At 37.7% G+C, this 19,356-nt stretch overlaps 1 protein-coding gene across 5 annotated transcripts in view; it reads right to left on the bottom strand.

The window, feature by feature from the left end:
- Positions 1-604: 604 nt before the first annotated feature.
- Positions 605-19,356, bottom strand: part of ACVR1 (activin A receptor, type I) — a 122,916-nt gene continuing 104,164 nt past the window's right edge. For all 5 annotated transcript variants that reach the window (XM_012728647.1, XM_012728658.1, XM_012728653.1 and 2 more), the window contains 4 exons: positions 14,979-15,254; positions 11,530-11,727; positions 2,536-2,666; positions 605-1,818 (listed from right to left, as the gene is read on the bottom strand). In XM_012728647.1, the coding sequence (XP_012584101.1) occupies positions 1,684-1,818; positions 2,536-2,666; positions 11,530-11,727; positions 14,979-15,254 (740 nt within the window). In that variant the 3' untranslated portion in view covers positions 605-1,683. The remainder of the gene's footprint in view (positions 1,819-2,535; positions 2,667-11,529; positions 11,728-14,978; positions 15,255-19,356) is intronic.

Below are 19,356 nucleotides of genomic sequence, written 5' to 3'. Positions count from 1 at the left end.
ATAAAAAAGGACATCTTTATATATGCTATAAAGATGAACCCTGAGGAAATTTGCTAAGGGAAATAAGCCATTCTGACAAAGACAAACTCCTATCAATACTTAATTGTCAAACTCAGAAAATAGAATGGTAGTTGTCATGGACTGAGTAGAGTCATGAAGGATAAGTTTTATTTAACTACTTTAGGGAAAAAACTACTTATTAAATGCCAAATATATAACTGTGTTAGGATACATTTACTTGGAGGTTATCAACTTACCGCTGCAGTTTTCACAACTCTTTTCTTCTTGAACTACCCTAAACCCTACCTATTCAATCCTGATGAGTACAAGAAGTATAAAGACAGTGGCTGTCTTCAAACAGCAAGGTGAGACACATGAGATTGCTTTCCTCTCACAAAGGACTTTTACTGAACAAACTCTTCAACATCCTTTCATTCATACTCAAAATTCCTCACTTCAAAGTTGGAAAACTGAGCAAGACAAAAGCATAGCCATAAAAAACCCAAACTCTGATTACAAATTCAAGCTGGAAACATCCTTGTTAGACCTCAAATTCATTACCAGTCTTAAGCTCAATTTTAAAATTGTTCCTGTAATAAAACACTTTTTGACTTGAAAACATTTTATTTAATTTATACAAATAACTACTAAATACAAAAAGTAGATTAAAACAAAATAGTTATTTTTTTTTCTGGCAGAGTTTAAATGCACATAATGGATAATTCCGAAGAAAATGCATTTTCCCCACAGCGTTCAGGGACTAAAATTCTACTGAAATCTTTGCTTCTAAATCAGTAATATATTCGATGGTGTCACATGGGTAATGGCTAAATATGTTCTGCATATGAACTGAAAAGTTACAGTCTACACACATACAAATGTGAAGCACTTAAAATGTGAATTTAACTGATAACAAAAGTCCATTTCAGAGTATAGTGTTAAAAACATTTAGGTAATAAAATCATAAGACCACATAAAAATAAGCTTTAACATATATGCACACAACAGTTTTGTAAAAACTGCTAGGTGCACAAGTAATAAATAATTTGCAAAGTTGTGTATAAACAATTCCTAATGTTCAGCATCATTGTAAACATCAGCACATGTGTAAAATGCAGCAAAGTCTGACATTATATTTTGTTTTGCCGAATTAATTCCTATTATCCAAAGACAGACCAGTGGAGTATGCTGCCAACGTTTTGGCAAGGTGGGTCTTTAAAATTAAGAGTAACAGTGCAAGTAAGGAATGCAAAGAATTCCTAGTGCAATAAAGAAGAGAAGCACAGGCAATATTGCTGATTAAAAATTCACCACCTCCTTGAGTTTCCCGTGGGGAGTGTCTAGAAGACAGGTGAAGGATATGCAAAGCCACTGTCTTAATGCCCAGGATCTCTTTAGGATTTCTCTGTGTTCCTCCAGTTCCCTACCTTTGCAACAGTCTCTGTCCAACATTAGTCTCTGCAGTGTGAACAATTGTGAAATGCCCAGTTCACAGTCATTGAGCGAGGTTAGGGTGGTTTTGGTGTCTCCCCGACACATGGCTGGGTAGGATGTCTGCCTTGTCAAAGTAGCCATTGGGGGAGGGAGACAGATGGATTCTGTTCTGACAAACAGTCAGGCCAGCATTAGGTCCCAGCTGGACAACAGCAACATCAAATCTTCCTTCTTGACAGCATGAAAATGTCAACAGTCAGTTTTCAATTTGTCTAGGGAATTATCAATTTTGGTCAAAGTCTTTTTGATACGCAGAGCTGTGAGTCTTGCAGATGGATTTTGATACCAGCATTCTTTCATAAGCTTGGCCAGAGAGGTTAATGTCTGAGAAGAAAAAGAATATAAACCACAGTGAAAAAAGCTTGCAGGTGCTTTTAAGTGGCCCCAGAAACTAGGCAGATACTGTGTCTACTGTTTACGTAGAACTTTGCAGTCTCATGAAGTAACATTAATATTGAGATCCTTTTTACCCTGGTCAAGGCTATGTTTCAAAGAAGTAACTCTTGAGCTTTATGAACTCTTACCTTTGGACTCCTATGCTACCAAGTACATTCATGAGGTAAATTACATGGGCCAGAGTGGAATCTTTGATGGTTTTATGGGTGCTACAAGTGTAATGCTACCCCAGCATTATTACTGAAATTTACAGATAAGGTCATTTCTCAATGGTTTAGATGTGCTACTACTTGTAGAAGCATTAAGGACCTTCAGCACTGAACAGCGTATGTTTGGAATTTCAAATACTTAGACATGGAAAAAAAAGTTAAAAGCCACAATAATAAAATGTCCTGGTCCCTGATAATATTAGAAATTCTTGTGAATACTGTCATTAGCAAAACCTATCAGATAAGGCATTCTTTAGAATTAGATCACTTTGAGTAGTCTGACTACATCTGAGTTAAGTTGTTTTAAGTTTAAGACCTTTTACATAAAATAGGGAAAGAAAGCAAGAGATTTGGGAGGGCACCAGTACTACTGACAGTTGACACTTGATAGCAGGCAAACAGCTGAGGACTGATACCTGGGAACGGCTGCTCTTACCGGGTCTGAGAACCATCTGTTGGGTATGTTTGGCCGCTGTTGATCCACGCAGACCACCTTCCTCATATCTTCAAAACTTGGGTCATTAGGAACTACATCATAAAATGGTGGCTTGTAATCCTCTACAATACCTGTGCACATAGATAAGAATTGTGTTGGCTTAACGTAGGGTTTTATTGTGGGCATCATGGGTTATAACCTAACAAAGTTTCTCAGACATCCAAGTGACTCTCAAAGCTACAGCTAGGTCTTTAAAATATGGGGACAACAAGGCAGTAAGAGAAACCCTGCAGAGGATGGAGAATAATTAAAGAAAAATACAGTTTTCTCATGTAATTACAATTACTAACATAATCTTCCAAGAGTGGTATAAATTCTCCAATACTCAACAGAACATAGAAAACCCAGAACATAAATTTCTATAATCAGAAAGAGACATCTAGAGAAGGTGTACGAATTTAGTGGTTTCAGACCATCCAGAGATAAAACTTCCACAACCCAGAGGCAAATAAATTATCAAAGGCTATCAAACTTTTTTATATGAAATGATCATTCCCATACAGAATAGCTCCCATTGGAAAGGATGCAAGTAATACAATGAGGAAATAAATTTTTCATAATCATTCCATATGAGGTGACTATCTCTACCTGCCAGACAGTTGCCTGTTTAATGGCCCTATTATTTACCTGCAGATTGAAAGCACAAAAGAAAATGTTGAGCAGTGCAGTCACTGGTTTAAAAGGGTAAGCTCTCCCCTTACATCCAAGCAAACTTGAAAGTTTACTTTCAGTTTCAGCCACTGCATGGTTTCCACCACCTCAAAAACATTTTTTTGAAAATTACATTAACTCCTTTTCACAAAGATGTGTAACTCCATATATAGAGAACTTTTAAAATTCATCATTTGGAATTAGAGACTAGATTCTTCCCCTTCTGGAGATGAAACCAAGAAAACCCATTATATCCCTCCCATCATCAAAAGCTTCAACAATTAGGACAGTAGAAAACTTGCTTACTGGCTCTTCTTCCACATAATGTTCTTTGATTCCTACATACAGAACAGGTTTGTTGGGGAGATGGGAAGCAGCTGTGAAGACAGTTGTAATTTTCTAGTTCCCACAAGCTACCATCCCTTTCATTTATCAAAGAAAAATGAACAGTAAGAATCCATTCTCACAATACTCAAATGCAACCATTTATACAAAAGGTAAGGAATGCCTGTTCAGAAAATACTGCATTTTCAACTTCATCGTCAACTAAGCTTACTTAAAAATGGAACATAGCCTAAGTAATATTTAAAGACTTTTCATTTGTACTCATATAGGCATAATTTAACCATACTGTGTAACTGCATTTGTAGTGTTTTAGTTACTGGATTAAATCTTTTCTGGGAATATCATAAATAGCTCGTGTTGGCCTAGACTGCTGCTTGGGGAAGATGTGGGAATGTTATCTTGGAGGCTCTGCCTACTTATCTTGTAAGGCTCCTGGGGAGCACATGAACAAAAATGTTTTTCTTTCAGTGCTAATTTATACCACATAAAATACAACTGGACAAGAATCTGCAAGGTAACTTTTTTGTGTGCAAAGATCATATGAATTTATACAAACTATTAAGTGTTTTCTACCATTTCTGAATTTTTCTGAAATATATTTGACAGCCTGGCTTAAGAACTTAAAATTTAGCCAGCTATTTGGGGTCATTTGCCTGACTTGGGAAAGGTTATATAAATGTGTACAGGCATACTACTTTTTTCTATAAATGCTAAAGAAAAAGGTATAGCTGAATTTTAGAAACTATATCTGGTGATAGCCTAGAGAGAATTTCACAAGCCAAGCTCAAGGTTTCCCTTGAGTTTATATCTCAGCAATTATATTATATGCTGTTTCCTCTTTGAACAAAAGCAATCAAATTAAAGACCATTTAACTATACATCAGAACTCTCTTCACTATTGGTCAATTGTTTCTCTGACCTTGTCATGCGCTTCTCCAGATTAAAGTAGGCTTGAAATTAAACTCTTAACAGTCACATGGGTCTCCTTCTGGTCAAGGAAAACAATTACTAGACACTGGCTGATTCTGTATACTAAAGTATATATCTGCATGTGTAGACTATCATCTTAAATGTTTAGGATAAAAGTATATATAAGACTTAATGCTTGTCTCAAATAAGGGCATCTTTTTCTCCCTAGAAAACAAATCTCATTAGTAAAAACAATTGTTTTAATCTTAATTTCTAATTTGAGTCAATAGCCATTTGATCACTGTTTCAGAGGGGCTTGGTACTGGGGATACAACAAAGAAAAAGGGGATGTTAGAGCAGAATATTGGGAAAGGGACATATGATTACATTAAGTAGGATGGAGGGATCTGGGTGGGGGAAGGGGTGTTTAGCTTGCAGAAGAAAATCCTTGTATGGTGTGTTCAGTCCCTGACACAAACTGAATGGCATGGAAGCAACATCAGCATTTCAGGAGCTTTGCGGCAAGGGAGACTTCTCAAGACAGAAGGGGCATGGCAGGTGGGTGAATGCCACAGGACAACGGATAGGGGTTACCAAGGATCTCCATACCTTGGAGAGATGAAAGGACATTTCTGGGGCTGGAATTGGGTGCACTTGGTGGGAGGGAGAGTGGAGCTGAGGGCCAGACAAATGTGCTACACTAGGAAGTCACTAGGAAGTTACTTGACAACTGTTCCTCACTTCTGCCAGAAAGCGACAATCTGGGTAACCAGGCAAGAAAGTGAACTCTAAGTCTTTTGAAGGCAGCAGTCAATAAGCAACTGCCAAACTGTGAGCACCAAAGAGGACAGCATACATTCAGGAAAGTGACTAAAAATACAGAGAACTGCCAGTGCCAAAAGAACAGTACAGACGAGGGGCTGCGGGAGATGAGGCGCTCTTACGTAGTGGTCAGGACACGCTGAGCCAGGCCTTGCTTCTCCGTGTAAGGCAGCTGGTGTGACTCAAAGGGCCATGAGAAAAGTCTGAGAAATTATTCATAACCTACATATGCCAAAAGCTGTGGGGGTGTATGTGATTTGTACAATAGTTTTTTTTCCTGTGCATATGTCTAGTAGAAAGTTTTCTTTGGGGCAAATATCTTATACCAACCAGTATCTCTACCATTAACCTGCTGCCTGAGTTCCAGGACCTTAAAGTGTACAGCACAAAGCCGGTGCCCAGCACCAAGCCGGTGCCCAGATCACCAAGAGCTCTAGACAGTGCGTCAAAAGGTACGTAATACCAGAGTGGTCTCCAGAAACCTCCTCCTGACCTTCTCCATTAATACCTTGGACAAAGTCTTCCTCCTCTTCTCCCTTTCCAGCTACACTTAGGACTCACAGGACTTCATTGCTTCAAGCCGTCCTTGGAGGCCTCAGCCTCTGACAAGACTTTCAGTAGAAAACCAAGGTAACGTTCTTTATGTCTCTAAGCATAGTACATCCTCACTGTTGCCTGTGGGACTGTGCTCATTCCCCATTCACCTCAGTCCCCTCAGTTCTCTCCAAACCTAGGTATCAGCTACAATGTCAGCTGCAGTGTACCAGTGGGCACTTTCACAGCTTCCCACAGCATTTCCTTTGCCTGTCAAAACACTGTTACTCCCACCTGTACATCAGCCTAAGCTTGTCCACCTGAGATCGTCTATTCACCTCATTGGACTCAGTTTATGCTACAACTCCAGGTCCTAGAAAAAGGTGGTGTCCTTCCTATCCTCAGTCTCTTTCTTATGCACCTCAACCACAGTGACTTACTCTCCTAATTCATAACTTAAATTTGGTGTCTTTTCTTTAGCTGAACTGCATACTCAGCCCAAGAGATCACCTGCCATATCAGAAACTCTAAATATAAATGTTTGCGAGAATGTTGGTAAGTCCACATAATCCCTTAACTAAAATCTTTTGAGGCTAAAGTGTCAGTAGAATTTGAACTTTTAGTGTACAAAACGTGAAGCACCCTGTATTTTGTGACACCCTAGCAGAACCTGAGGAATGTCCACAACCAAATAAATTTCTATAATGAAATACAGCCTGTAGTTTTAATGCCTAGAAGTAGACTCATGTCAATTCAGGTCAGGCCTGACTACCAAATGACTTCAGTTCCAATGCTAGCCAAAGCAAAGAAAAAAATCAAAACAAGCTGAACAAGGACATAGGTAAAACCACAAAGACAAATGATTATAATAAAAATCACCCTAAATGTAAATGGAATGAACTCAGCAATTAAAAGGCAGAGTTGGTGGCTGGATCATAAAATAAAGCCCAATCTACTGTCTCCAAGAGACTCCAAAGATAAACACAACAAACAAAACAATCCTGAAAAGCAGGAAGAATAGAGGTAACATACTCCTAGACTACAAAACTTTAGTAATCAAAACACACACACAGATTAATGAAGTAAGAGTCCAGAAATTAACTGTCCATATAGGTGGGTTTATCTACAAAACAGGAGTCAACTGTATAATGGAGAAAGGAAATTTTCAAGTGACGTTGGAAAAGCTGGACAGCAAAATAAATAAATTAGACCTATTTTTCTACGTATACCAAAATCTGGGCTGTAACAATTGACCATAAACTATATTGACAGGAAACACATGCAAACATCCCAGTTTGTTGGATTCACAAATGAGAACTTGACACCAACTAGAGAAACAAAAGAAATACCAAACTGAAAACAAACTACACCTTACCAAATGGGGAAAAAATGTCAACACTGAAATAACAAGTGTTGCCAATGATGTTGGGGGAAAAGGAACTCTCGTTCATCATTGTTGGGAACACAGGTTAGTTCATCCCCTATGGAAAATAGTGAGGGCTTCTCAAAATATTAAAGGTCCAGGAATTCCAGTCCTTGGAATCTACCCAAAGCATGCCTCAAAAAATAACTCAAAAGTACTATGCACGACTTACTGAGCATAGTACTACAAGCAAACAAAGTGCCCCGTAATAGGAGTAGATCAAGAAGTTGTGGCATTAATACACAATGGAATAATACTGACTGAAAAAATCCATTTTCAACAACATGGATCGAACTAGAGGGAACTGTGCTAAGGAAAGTAATACAAGAGGAGAAAGACAAATACCAAACTGTTTTACTTATATGTGGAATACAGAGCAACAGAATGTCAGAAAAACCAAACCGAAGGGCAGAGGCAGGGTAAGAGCAGGCTCCTGGACTGAGGTGACAGGTTGTGTGTGCCTTGGTAGTGCTGGTGATGTGGTCACAAATGTCAGAAGTGTGAGCCTGTACCTACCTCTCAATCATACATTGTGCTGTAGACCAATGTTCCATCAAAAGTAAAAGAACAACTTCGTCTAATAATCCCTTAGCCTCTGCCCCATAAGAAATGTAGCTTGGTTCCAAAGATTTTTCTATAAGATACAGGTACTTTTGGACATGTTTTCATAATATAAAACCTTGCTATACGCAACAACATGGATGAATCTAGAGGGTATTTTGCTTAGTGAAGCAGTCAGAAATATTTCACTCAATGGTCAATGGAGAAACCAACAAATTAAGTAAATAAATCAATTTTTAGACTAAACGAACCAATGAATGATTACAAAATAAGTGGTAAATGTTTCAATTCTTTGGCAAACAAAACTGGATATTTTGTAGTGAAATTAACAGTAGTCTATCACTGTTAATGACACACCTGAAACACGCATTCCATGATGCTTCGATTTAAACTGGTTTTTTATCAATGTAATGTGACCAGTATTACAGCTGAGTTTCCTGTATGAAGAGGTACAAACAAGGTATAACAGGAAGGCTGAGACACCAGAAAAACGACTTCTAAACTCAGAAGGAACAATGCTACAAGAATTCCTGAAAAGGAATTTCAAGGGTTGTAGAGTCAGACAGAACCTAAATGTCACAAGCCCACAGTTTTCACATATATTTATCCAGAGAACTCCCATGTAAAGTTCTACTCATTTAACTGAACTCAGTAACCAGAGACTTTCCCCAAAGTTCTGTTGCATCCAGGGGTGAATTTGTTTCCTGGCGTGGCTGAGACCAATTCAACTTAGTCCATTTTAGCTCAGGATCTCAAGAGTATGGTCCGTGACTCAGCAACAGCATTACCTGGGCCCACTTTAGAAGAGGAAATTTTGTCCAACTCTACACCTATTAGAAACTCTGGGTCCTAGCCCTTGATGCAGGTGATTCTGATGTACATTTCAGTTTAAGAACTTTAAGTTCATATAGTGTATCCATACCGAGAAGGTGAGAAACCCATTTTCCTTCCTACCAATGCCAAATGCAATGTCAAACTAACCATTAAAGTAAATTCTAAATGACCCTATTGAGAAATTTTTTTAGAGTTGAAAACTTCATTTTTCCTGTACAAAAACAGCATGAAGTTTATTATCAATAGCAAATGTAAAATTCCAATGAAAATAGAAATGCAATATATTTTTATATTCACTTCATATTTCACTTGAGGATCATACTGTTCCAGGAGAACTAGCTGGTCATCAATTTTTATAATGGACTCAAACTCAAAGGACACATAATTATAACGACCTTCTTAATATATTCATATATTTAAATGAGTGCATTTTTATATATGATAGTTTTAAAATGAATATTCTTTTAATGACAGTTCCTATAGTTGGGAAAAAAGTGAAATAGGCTCATTATACCCTAGGGTCAGGGGGATATTGTAAATTAGAACAAATGTTCTGGAAAGCAACTTGGTAATATGTGTCAAGCTGCAAACCATCCTTACTGACCTATTAAGTTACCTCTTTTTATATACTAGGAACTAATTCCCCAAATAAAACAATGTGAAACAGAGGTCTCCTGTAAACCCCAAAGGGAGAAGACCGGATATCTAGCAATATGGAGATGGTTAATTTTGTAAACTGCTGTGGGACCTGGAAAAGGTGGTAAAGAAGTGAATCTATACGAATACATTTCAGTCAAATAGGTATATACTGGTGGGGGAAAGAAACCGGACTGTTGCGATTTAAGAGCAGTATTTTTCTTTTCATTCTCATTTTTTCTGGATTGAGACAGTAATAAAAAATATTTACAAAACAGATTTTCAAGCAGCACTGAATACTTCTAAGTCTGAGATGAAACAGTGTGTATGTGTGTGTTGGAAAAGAGGACTTAAGAGGTAAAATATCAGTCACTACCAAGACAGTAACTGGCTTAAATGAAACATGATTTACCTTTACCTCCCTTGAAAATTCAAACCACACCACAGACACCAAACTCACAAAATTTTAAGAATTCAAGTACAATATAAATGTCAACCAAGGTCTTCTCTTTTCTACTCTATGATTTTCTGATGATTCTAACTTCAAACTATCAAACACAGCTGATCCTTAAAAGCCTCCCAGGTTTATGCCTGTGACAGAGGGAATGGGGTTTGCAACACGAGTTCTTTACAAGTCCAAATCCCAGGTTTTGCCAAGGCCTGCTTTCATCACACAGGGTTGCTTAGTGAGTCTTGACACCCACAGCTGCAAATGCTATCCACTCCCCCACATCAGAATAATGATTTCCTCTTCATTTGGGGCAAGTTCCCCATCCACACAGCTAATTACAGCCAATCCTCTAACGTGTCTGCTAAGATAAACTAAGAATTAGATTTTCAGTTGCCTGGTGCTCAAGAATTTGGGGGGAAGGAGATGGAGAAATGAAGTTGATGTGCAATTTCAAGCAAAGTTCAGAACATTATAAATCAGCAAAAACAATCTGTTGCAAACAATTCTCAAGGCGCTTAAGTGGCACAACATACAAGTCAGTAGCTCCCAATTGAGAAATAATTACCAGGAAAATGTTCATGACTTGATTTTAAAAAAGTACTTTAAATGAACTGTAAGGTCATAGTGCATGTATGTCTGCTTAATCTACAGCACTCGCTTTGATCTCCTGAAAACTTGTTCAAAGCAGACCCTCTGTTAGGAAGGGAAAAGTTGCCATAAATGCATGCCAGTTTTAATTATTGCATATTAAAACTGTATTAAATTATCCAGATTCTACTTCCTTCACCGAACCTCCTATTCTGACTGCATTATATACGAGAATTATGACTATTCCAAGAAAGTCAATCCTTACAATAGCAGTGGAATGACGCTCAGTTATAAAGAAGGTATAGGTGTTAAATGTAACACCACGCCTCGATGCTAGTGGGTCACAGGAGGGTACAGTGTCTTTGCAAATGAATATTAATATATGACATTTTGTCCTTTTTCCTAGAGTAATTTCAGGCACATCCTCTGTTAAATACGATTTCCAGTTGTGAAGCTATGAAGAGGTTGATTTAGTCAATTCAAGAGTACTATAATAACCACTTTGTGGGTAGATGAGGCATGTACAATTTGAATGAGTATACTTAGTGTTTTCAGAGTACAATGTACTTAAAGCTCAACAATATATTTGTGGCTGATTTGAAACATGAAATATAAAATATAGCTCAGTTAAGTATAGGACACACTAAAATGATTGACATACACTGTTAAAGCAATACAGTTTCATATAAACCTTTAACATGACCAGCATAAATCATCCATTCAGAAGTAGGAGGGCCTATTTCTTAAAAAAGGACTTAATTTTGAGGGTACAGTTCCACCATTTCTCCATTAAAAGTAAATATGCAAAATTTACCTTTGGCTTACATGGACATTCTTCTCACAGTAAACCTCGCTTGTCAAAAGAAAAAAAAAGGAAGTTGGGAAGAAAGGCAGAATAGGAAATTGGAGTAAAGAAAATGAAACATGTATTAACCAAAAGAAAAAAATATGGAATACTTTTCCAGAAATATTCTTTCTCAAACATTATTTTATCCCGTGTAACTGAAATATTACCATTACATTGTACCTCCCAGTCATAAGTCAAATATAAAGACCAATATCTTGATAAGTATGAATCAGGGGAAAATGAGGACTTGAATATTCCTTTTGCCCTTTGAAAGGTAGCAGAATCAAGGACTTGGGCGGATGAGTTCATCATTATGTTAGATCAGACACTTACCATTGCTCACCATCCGCCGGGCCACTTCCCACAAGACAAGTCCGAAGGCCCAAATATCAACTCTCTTGTAAGAATCGAAACAATCCACCTGGATAGTTTCATCTAGAACTTCGGGGGCCATGTAGCGTTTGGTGCCCACACGAGGGTTGTTCCCCACATCCAGCTGATTGGTGCTCTGGGAATGCATGACTGCCAAACCTAAAAGAAGAAAAAGTGTCAGCTCATTTCCTTTATAGAGGGCTGCTGAAGAATTTTAAGTGAACCCCAATCAAAAGTGCCCTCTTGTGGTGTCCATAGTCACTGCTGCTTTACACTGATAGTTGGGAGCATCTGTTAAGACACAAAATGTCTGTTATGATGACTTCTGTGAGAGCAGGAAAAAGGGCAAATGCCAGAAATATTCAGAATCTATCAAGTTAATATATGACCTTTGGAGACAACATGTTTGAGGAAATAATAAACCAAAATGAAACCAGTGTTTGAAGTTCGCAAGAAGCAGTGTTTGAAGATTCCTATTAAATGAAGCTCAAAGTAGGTTCAACTGAAGCCCTCAAACTCTGCCAAATCATCCACTATCCTGTGAACCAAAAGTTCAAATATGAGACCAAGAATTTGAGGTGACTTGACACTGCATAAAGAACAGGCTGCTATAGGAACTGCTCCATCTATTAAGTATTCATCTGTACTTTGGTGATGACCAAACCTATCAGCCTTTCTCTACACACTTAGATACAGAAAACATTAACCCGAATCTCAACTCAAGGAATAACTCACATGACATGATTTGGCAGCATTTCTTAAACTATGATTCATCCTAGAATCCCTTCATCAACTACAGGGACTTGGTATTCCTCACTACCAGGGCAATAAGCAAATATATGGATGGCTTATTTGAGTAAGGAATTATATCTTGTGTATTTAAAGACCAACTGAAAATGTTTCTGTAACCCTTGAAAAGTGTCAAACAGGAGCAATTAAGCCCTAAAAACCTGTGCAACCCAATGATCCTTTGTGAATCCTTCAAGCTATCTATAGAGGGGACATCTCCCACTTAATAGTTTTCAGGTGCAGGACAAACACATCACCTAAGGCCAGGGAGAGAGCATGTGAGTTAACTCAGCCTCATGATTAGGAAAGGCATCAGCTGCTGCATTTGACTCCACACCAACTCCACATTTTCTATGGCCACTATGAACATTTCTCAGATCAAATATGCCTCCCCATCCTTTCCAAAACCAACAGTCAAAATAACATAAAAGTAGCACAGTGTAAATGGAGCATGGACATACCAGCTGTGGTGGTTTAAAAATATATCCTCAAGTTCACTAAAAATCCACATCCCTTGACTGCAGACTGTCTAGTGAACCCAAGAACTATATTTCTTGTGCTATTAATGTTTTTCCCAATGTTGCTATTGTTTCTGGCATCTGTTCTGAAAGATCTTGAAAATGGCTATTAAATAGCAAGAGAGCATTATCAATAATTTTTAGGTATAATAACCCATACAGAAGATGTATTTTGAAGTATTGCTAGAGGATGCATTTGGTAGTATTTAAAAGTGCTGTTATGTATGCAACTTAGTTTCAAATGGATTAGCAAATATATACAGTCACAGACAAAATAAAGCAAAGTTTTAACAGTTGTTGAATTTAAGTGTGTGATTATGAGTGATCATTACTCCACAGTCAAACTTTCTGGGTATTTGAAATTTTATAATAAAAAGTTGGAAAACTACAAAGTATACTTATACAATGTTAATAATAGAACATAATTTCTACTGAATGACGCTTAACTTCTAGGTATAAAATGAAAATTACATGCAAAGTATGGTCTCACAAGCACTGTCTCCTGTACCATAGATGTAGTCCCTGAGTAATGGCCCCTTCACAGATTTTTTGACAAATCCATTTAATTTGTGAATAAATGCAGGGCCAAAAGAAATGCAGTTGGAAAGTTATTTAGCTGGACTTACTGCAGAACTCCTCCCACTCCCTCCCTACCAAGTTCTATTAACCAAAGCCAAGAGCTTCCTCAATTTGTCCAACTTCCCTACATCAATGGACTGTAACAGCAGCTACTGTTGGAATGGTTCTTATTTTCCAAGTGTTTAACATAATTTTCCAGATTCTTACAAGAGTCCTACGAGTTAGTCATAACTGGTACTCTGTAACTTGGCTAATATATAAGCACAACATTATCAAAGTTTCAAACACTATAGTAGAGCTCACACTGTCAGACTTTGAAGGCAACCTTGCAAATCCACCACCCCTAAACACTAACTGTAGAAGGCCAGCACCGGGATGGGAAAACAGATGAAAGGCCTGCACAGAAGAATAACTGCAAAATATAATATCCCAACTCCAAAAGTGATGACATAACTATACAACTCTTCTATACTGCAAAGAGCTTTAGGGCCATGCCCTTTCAATGCTATCCTCTATTTTTCTCCTCATACATGGAAAACATTGTGAAATAATTTCTCATTATGAAACTTTGAATAAATAAAGTTTTACCATGACAAATACCTTGTCAAAGCCTTTATCAGTCCAACAATAACTACAATGGTATGAATATAATGTAAGCATGTGTTAATCATATAGGGTGAGGATTCTCGATAGGCCATTAAAATGAATAACCATTATTGCAATTTAATTCTCACTTGTATAATTACACAGCCATTTTTCTAGGGGTTTAGGATAAATATGGCATGATATCAAATGCCACTATAAATGAAAATACTCTTATTTATAATACAATTAAGTCTACACTAAGCATTATTACCCCAATACCAGAACAATGTGCTATTCCCGCAGGATAAGAAGTTTGGGGTATTTTTTGTCTCTTTTTTGATGGATCATTTTGCCTTTGCTATAGAACAACTTTTTAGAAACCATCTTTAAGACAAACTCATCCCATAAGTCCTATGGACCTATTTTGTATAGAGGTTTGTAAAATCTAAATACAACCTTTGACGGTGGGCGGGTCAGGGCTGACTGACCAGCATGAGATAAGAACTTCCCACTGATCGCACTCTGGGAGGGTCTGTGTCTCAGCAAGGACTTGGAGTTTATGGATTTGTCAAAAACTCTTGATAATGTATAACTAAGAACTGTGTTTTTCAACACCATGAAAAGAAAAATGTAAACGATGAACTCAAATGATATAGCAGTCTGCATAATGACATCCTTAGAGAGAAGAGCTTTTCTGTCTACAATTTACTGAAATAGTAGATAGTTTATCATATAGTTGTAATAAAACTTAAGACTATTCAAATGTTAATCTAAGTGCTTCGGAACACAATTACTTACTATAAATTTCTTTCAGCCTATCTGCATGTTTGAAAATTTTCATAGCAAAATGTTGGGGTGTGGGTGCTAAAAAGGATGAAATCTGATAAACATTAGAATATAACAAACATAAACATCATTATAATATTTTTAAAAATTTACCCAAGTCTGCTATGCAACACTGTCCATTCTTCTTAACTAGGATGTTTTTGCTCTTTAAATCTCGATGAGCAATGGCTGGTTTCCCTTGGGTCCCAAATATCTCTATGTGCAAATGTGCCAGACCACTAGCTATAGATAGAACTATTCGCAGGCAGCTGACTGTATCCAGGGTGGTAAGCTGAAGATAGTCGTACAATGATCCCATTTCATGATAATGTGTGATTAACCACAACTGGGTACTGGAGTGTCTTGATGTCATATCTGAAGCAATGAAACCTGGAAAGAGCAAGAACAAAATGAGCATGAAAATCCCTCAGTGCAATAATAGACAGAAACAGTGAACCACCCAGTAGATGTCAATAACCAAAAATTACCAATTACTCTGATGGGAGATTTACAGAGGAAAACACTAGTATTTATTCCTGAAAAGGCACTACTAATTAATGAGATTTTATATTCATTTCTACTGTAAAATAATCCTTTAAAAAATAATTTCATTGGCCCTCCCTAATGGTGCAGCAGGTTAAAGCACAGCACTAAGAAGCTAAAGCCACTTCCACATGAGTTCAATCCCCATCTGCCCCAGAGGTGATCCACATGGTGTGGCAAACCTTTCCTGACCCACCCGCTGCTCCCCTAGGCAGTGTACTTCGTCAGTCGGCCTGTTCTGCTCCCCCCTCTGTCTCTGGTGAATCCTTTCACCACCCCTGTACCTCTGGCCTGTACCCTAGTTCTGTATGCATAAATAAATAAATCTTTTAAAAAAATTTTTTTCATTGCATTAAGATTTAGATAGGAATATATTTTTTTTGCTTACCCATAATGATAAAGCCAACTTCTTCGCTGTATTTTGACAGTCCAAGCACAATTATTCACCAGCCACTCCAAACAAACCTAAAACCCAGACATCTGTATTCTTCCTGACTTTGCCTGTGATTTTTCTCTTAACATTGAATAACTCTCGTATGCTCTCTGGACTATGTCCAGTCAGATGTAAAAGAGAGTTTATATTAAATAATTGACTGAGTGGTCAAGTAAGGAACCAATCATATATAACAAGCACTGATAATGTGTCATGAGCCACACAAAAAAACCAAGATGATAGTGCTGGAGAAAAAGACAGATATAAAAAGGAGAAAATTATAACATGAGACATACAGTCATGTAGATCTATAAGTGGCACTATAAGCCCAGAGTAGGGAATCCTAATTCAGCTCTGATGATAGGTTGCATCAGGAAGTGATGACTGAACCGGTCAGAAAAGGGTTGAGATATTAACTGATACAAAGAGGCAGGAAGTGATTTTCTAGACATTCTGTGAGGGGACATACAAGGTGACTGAATAAACTTTAAAACTTCCAAATCTATGAAATAAATTGTGATAGTTATGCTGTGTCTCTTCTGCTTAGAGGTGCTTCTGTAGCATCATACACACACACACACACACACACACACACACATACATACACATAAACTTATGGACAGTGAAGTTTGAGACTTATAAATAGAAGAGAAAAAATTTTTTCAAAAGATAGATATGACTTAAGAATTACATGACTTGTGAAAGTGTAAAATAAAAAGAAAATACATAAAAATGCCTTACATTTGCATAGTACTTTCTATAAAACTTATGTCACTTTTACATACATTTACTTACGGGATGTTTCTCAGAAACCAGTAAGATAAAGATCATTATACCCACTTTACAAAAACTAAAACTGCTGCTAGGAGATGCCAAGAATCACTTAGCTATTAAGTTGCAGCCAAGGCCAAGTTTGTACTAGTTTCCCAGGCACACCTTACATAGGAACATCCTGAAATAAAGGGTTCCCTATTTCATCATCATCAACAATGGAAGTATTTATTAGGTTACTTGCAACCTGCCTGACCCTTCATACGCATTCTTCCCAATACATGAAGGAGATGGTCAGTAATGGTTCTGGCAGTTTGGTTCCCCCACAATATCACAGGCCCCCAAACAAGCCGACTTCCACTAAGAGACAGACTTTGACATCCGCATCATGGGACATCTGTGAAATGAACTGTGTCATATTTCCGAGCTTTGATCCCCTGCCACTGAGCCGGTGCCCACAGCCTCACTTCTGCCCTCTCCTCCAGAATGATATTGGCTCCCAGACCTACTTCTCCTGGAGTCTTTAGCTGGCCATGGTATGAATCAAAATGTGTGTTTAGTCATTAGTTAATCTTGCTCAAGAAAATGTTTCGGCACCATTGTTTGAGATCTAATGATATTAATTTTTAATGGCTTTCTCAAACACAAATATTTCAAACTATAAAAGCACCACTCAACAGAAATTAAACTACTCTTGTACATCTCATTTCTCAAACTAAGGGAGAAGAGTGAATGAAGAAATGAATTCATGATGAAAATTTTTTCATCTCTCACCACCCCTAAGCCTATATCTTATGAGAAGGATTTGTCTGTCCGGTTAATTACACTCTAGAACTTCAGAAAAAAATGACATTTAAACAAGCAGGATTTTTCTTAACTGTTTCTCAAGTGTGAATTATATAATTACATTTGCTTCAAAGTGCTAGAGCATTTTTATGAGGTTTTTACATTTTGAGTCAAAGCACTTTACTGTTAATGGAGATTTGACAGGTGTGCCTGTACTTTGGAATCATGGCACAGCTCTCCATGTGTTTCTAACAAGGACAGAACATGACTGGGACAAGAGACCCTTATTTCACCACCAAAGTCAAACTCCCAGGCTCCTTAGGGGCTAAATAAAGCCCAAAATCTTAAGGTGACCAGTGCCTCTGTGGGCCTCTCAATGGTGACTCCTTGGGGTGGTCCTGACAGCCATGGAGTGAGGACACAGGCAGGGGAGGAGCAGTGTGGGCAGGTCAGCCCCAGAGCTGGGCTGCTGGGTGCCTATCCTGGTTCCACCACCTCTGAGCTAAATGGCCACATAAAATCTCCACCTCAGCTTCCTCCTTTATAAGAGAACATAACATTATCATGTATCTCAAAGTGTTACTGTGAGAATAAAAGAGTTATATGCAAAGTGCTTCACAGGATGCCTAACACACAGGAGGTATTCAAGAGTGGCTAGCAATTATTATATTTTAAAATAGCCCAGGGTCCAATAAAACCACATTAATTTTGTAATTCACTATCGTTTGCTGGTAGTTTCCTTTACTTCCAATCGGTCTCAAGCAATTCTGACTGATTAAGTAGTTAGGCAGTACATTTTAAGTAAATGAGATAGTTCTGGAAATGGATGGTGATAATGGTTGCACAATGTGGACGTACTTCATAATCACTGAACTATATACAATGTGGCTAAAATGGTCAATTTTATAGGGTGTATATTTTACCATAACCTTTTTTTTTTTTTTTGAAAAAAGAATGTCAACTAAGACTCCTGAGTGAAATGTTCATCTTAACTCTCCTTCCCTGGTCTTAGTGATGAGGAAAACTATACTTAGGAACATGCAACAATGACCCAGCATCACCCAGTGGTGCTGAGTGTGGAAACGAATTTCCCAAACTCCCAGACCACTGTCCCTATCACCCCACAACATGGCTTCCCATTTCTCACTTACCTGTTTACTTCTATGCCCAACAGCAGAAAGAAGAGCTGAAATCCAAACTAGCCATTTGAACAATATTGCTTTACAAATTTAATTAGAGGGATAAGCCATGAGGGGCCAAAGTTTTACATTTTCTGTGTATGTGTACGTGTGTGTATAGATGTCTCTCTGTGTGTGTGTGTGTGTGTGTGTGTGTGCGTGTATATAATTTAATTATGCATTTTGAGGGGCTACAGTTAGCAACACTCAAGGATGGGGGAAATAATGATCTAATATTCAAAACACAATATGCTCCTTTGAACAAAAAGAAAATGATCACAGAAACCTTAACGTTTCTAAATCTAAAAAACTGGTAAAGCAGGAAAAAAAAACTTAACAAAAAGGGCGATGCTTTCTACAGAATTTTGCAACAACAAAAAATATATGTAGACTCAGTCCCATGGCTGGAATGATGGAGTAGCTAGAAATATCTCATATTCTCAGAGTGTCCCTGGATCACTACACATTAAGAAAAGGGCAAGGTGTTGCCCTAAGTGCTCATATCAAGGAAACCTAACTTTTATGTGAATTATATTGTTATGGTACTTTCACTTTCTGTTGTGATTAAACAGAATTCAATAAATATTTACTGAGCACTTACCATTTGCAGCATATCACGTGACTGCAAAACAAGATAAATAATTCTTTGCCTCAGTGTTGCGATGAGGTTGTGTCACAGGTCATTTCACTCAAGCACATGGATAGAGTGACTATCTGCATAATGTTTGAACACCTAGAGCTTTGCACTCAATGAACCTGCAGGCCCATGAATCTGAGGGGT

This window comes from Condylura cristata, unplaced genomic scaffold, assembly GCF_000260355.1.
Source record: "Condylura cristata isolate star-nosed mole 26May11 unplaced genomic scaffold, ConCri1.0 scaffold00002, whole genome shotgun sequence".
Classification (NCBI taxonomy): domain Eukaryota; kingdom Metazoa; phylum Chordata; class Mammalia; order Eulipotyphla; family Talpidae; genus Condylura; species Condylura cristata.
Note: the sequence above shows the minus strand (reverse complement) of the source record. Positions and strands in the feature narration are given on the sequence as shown.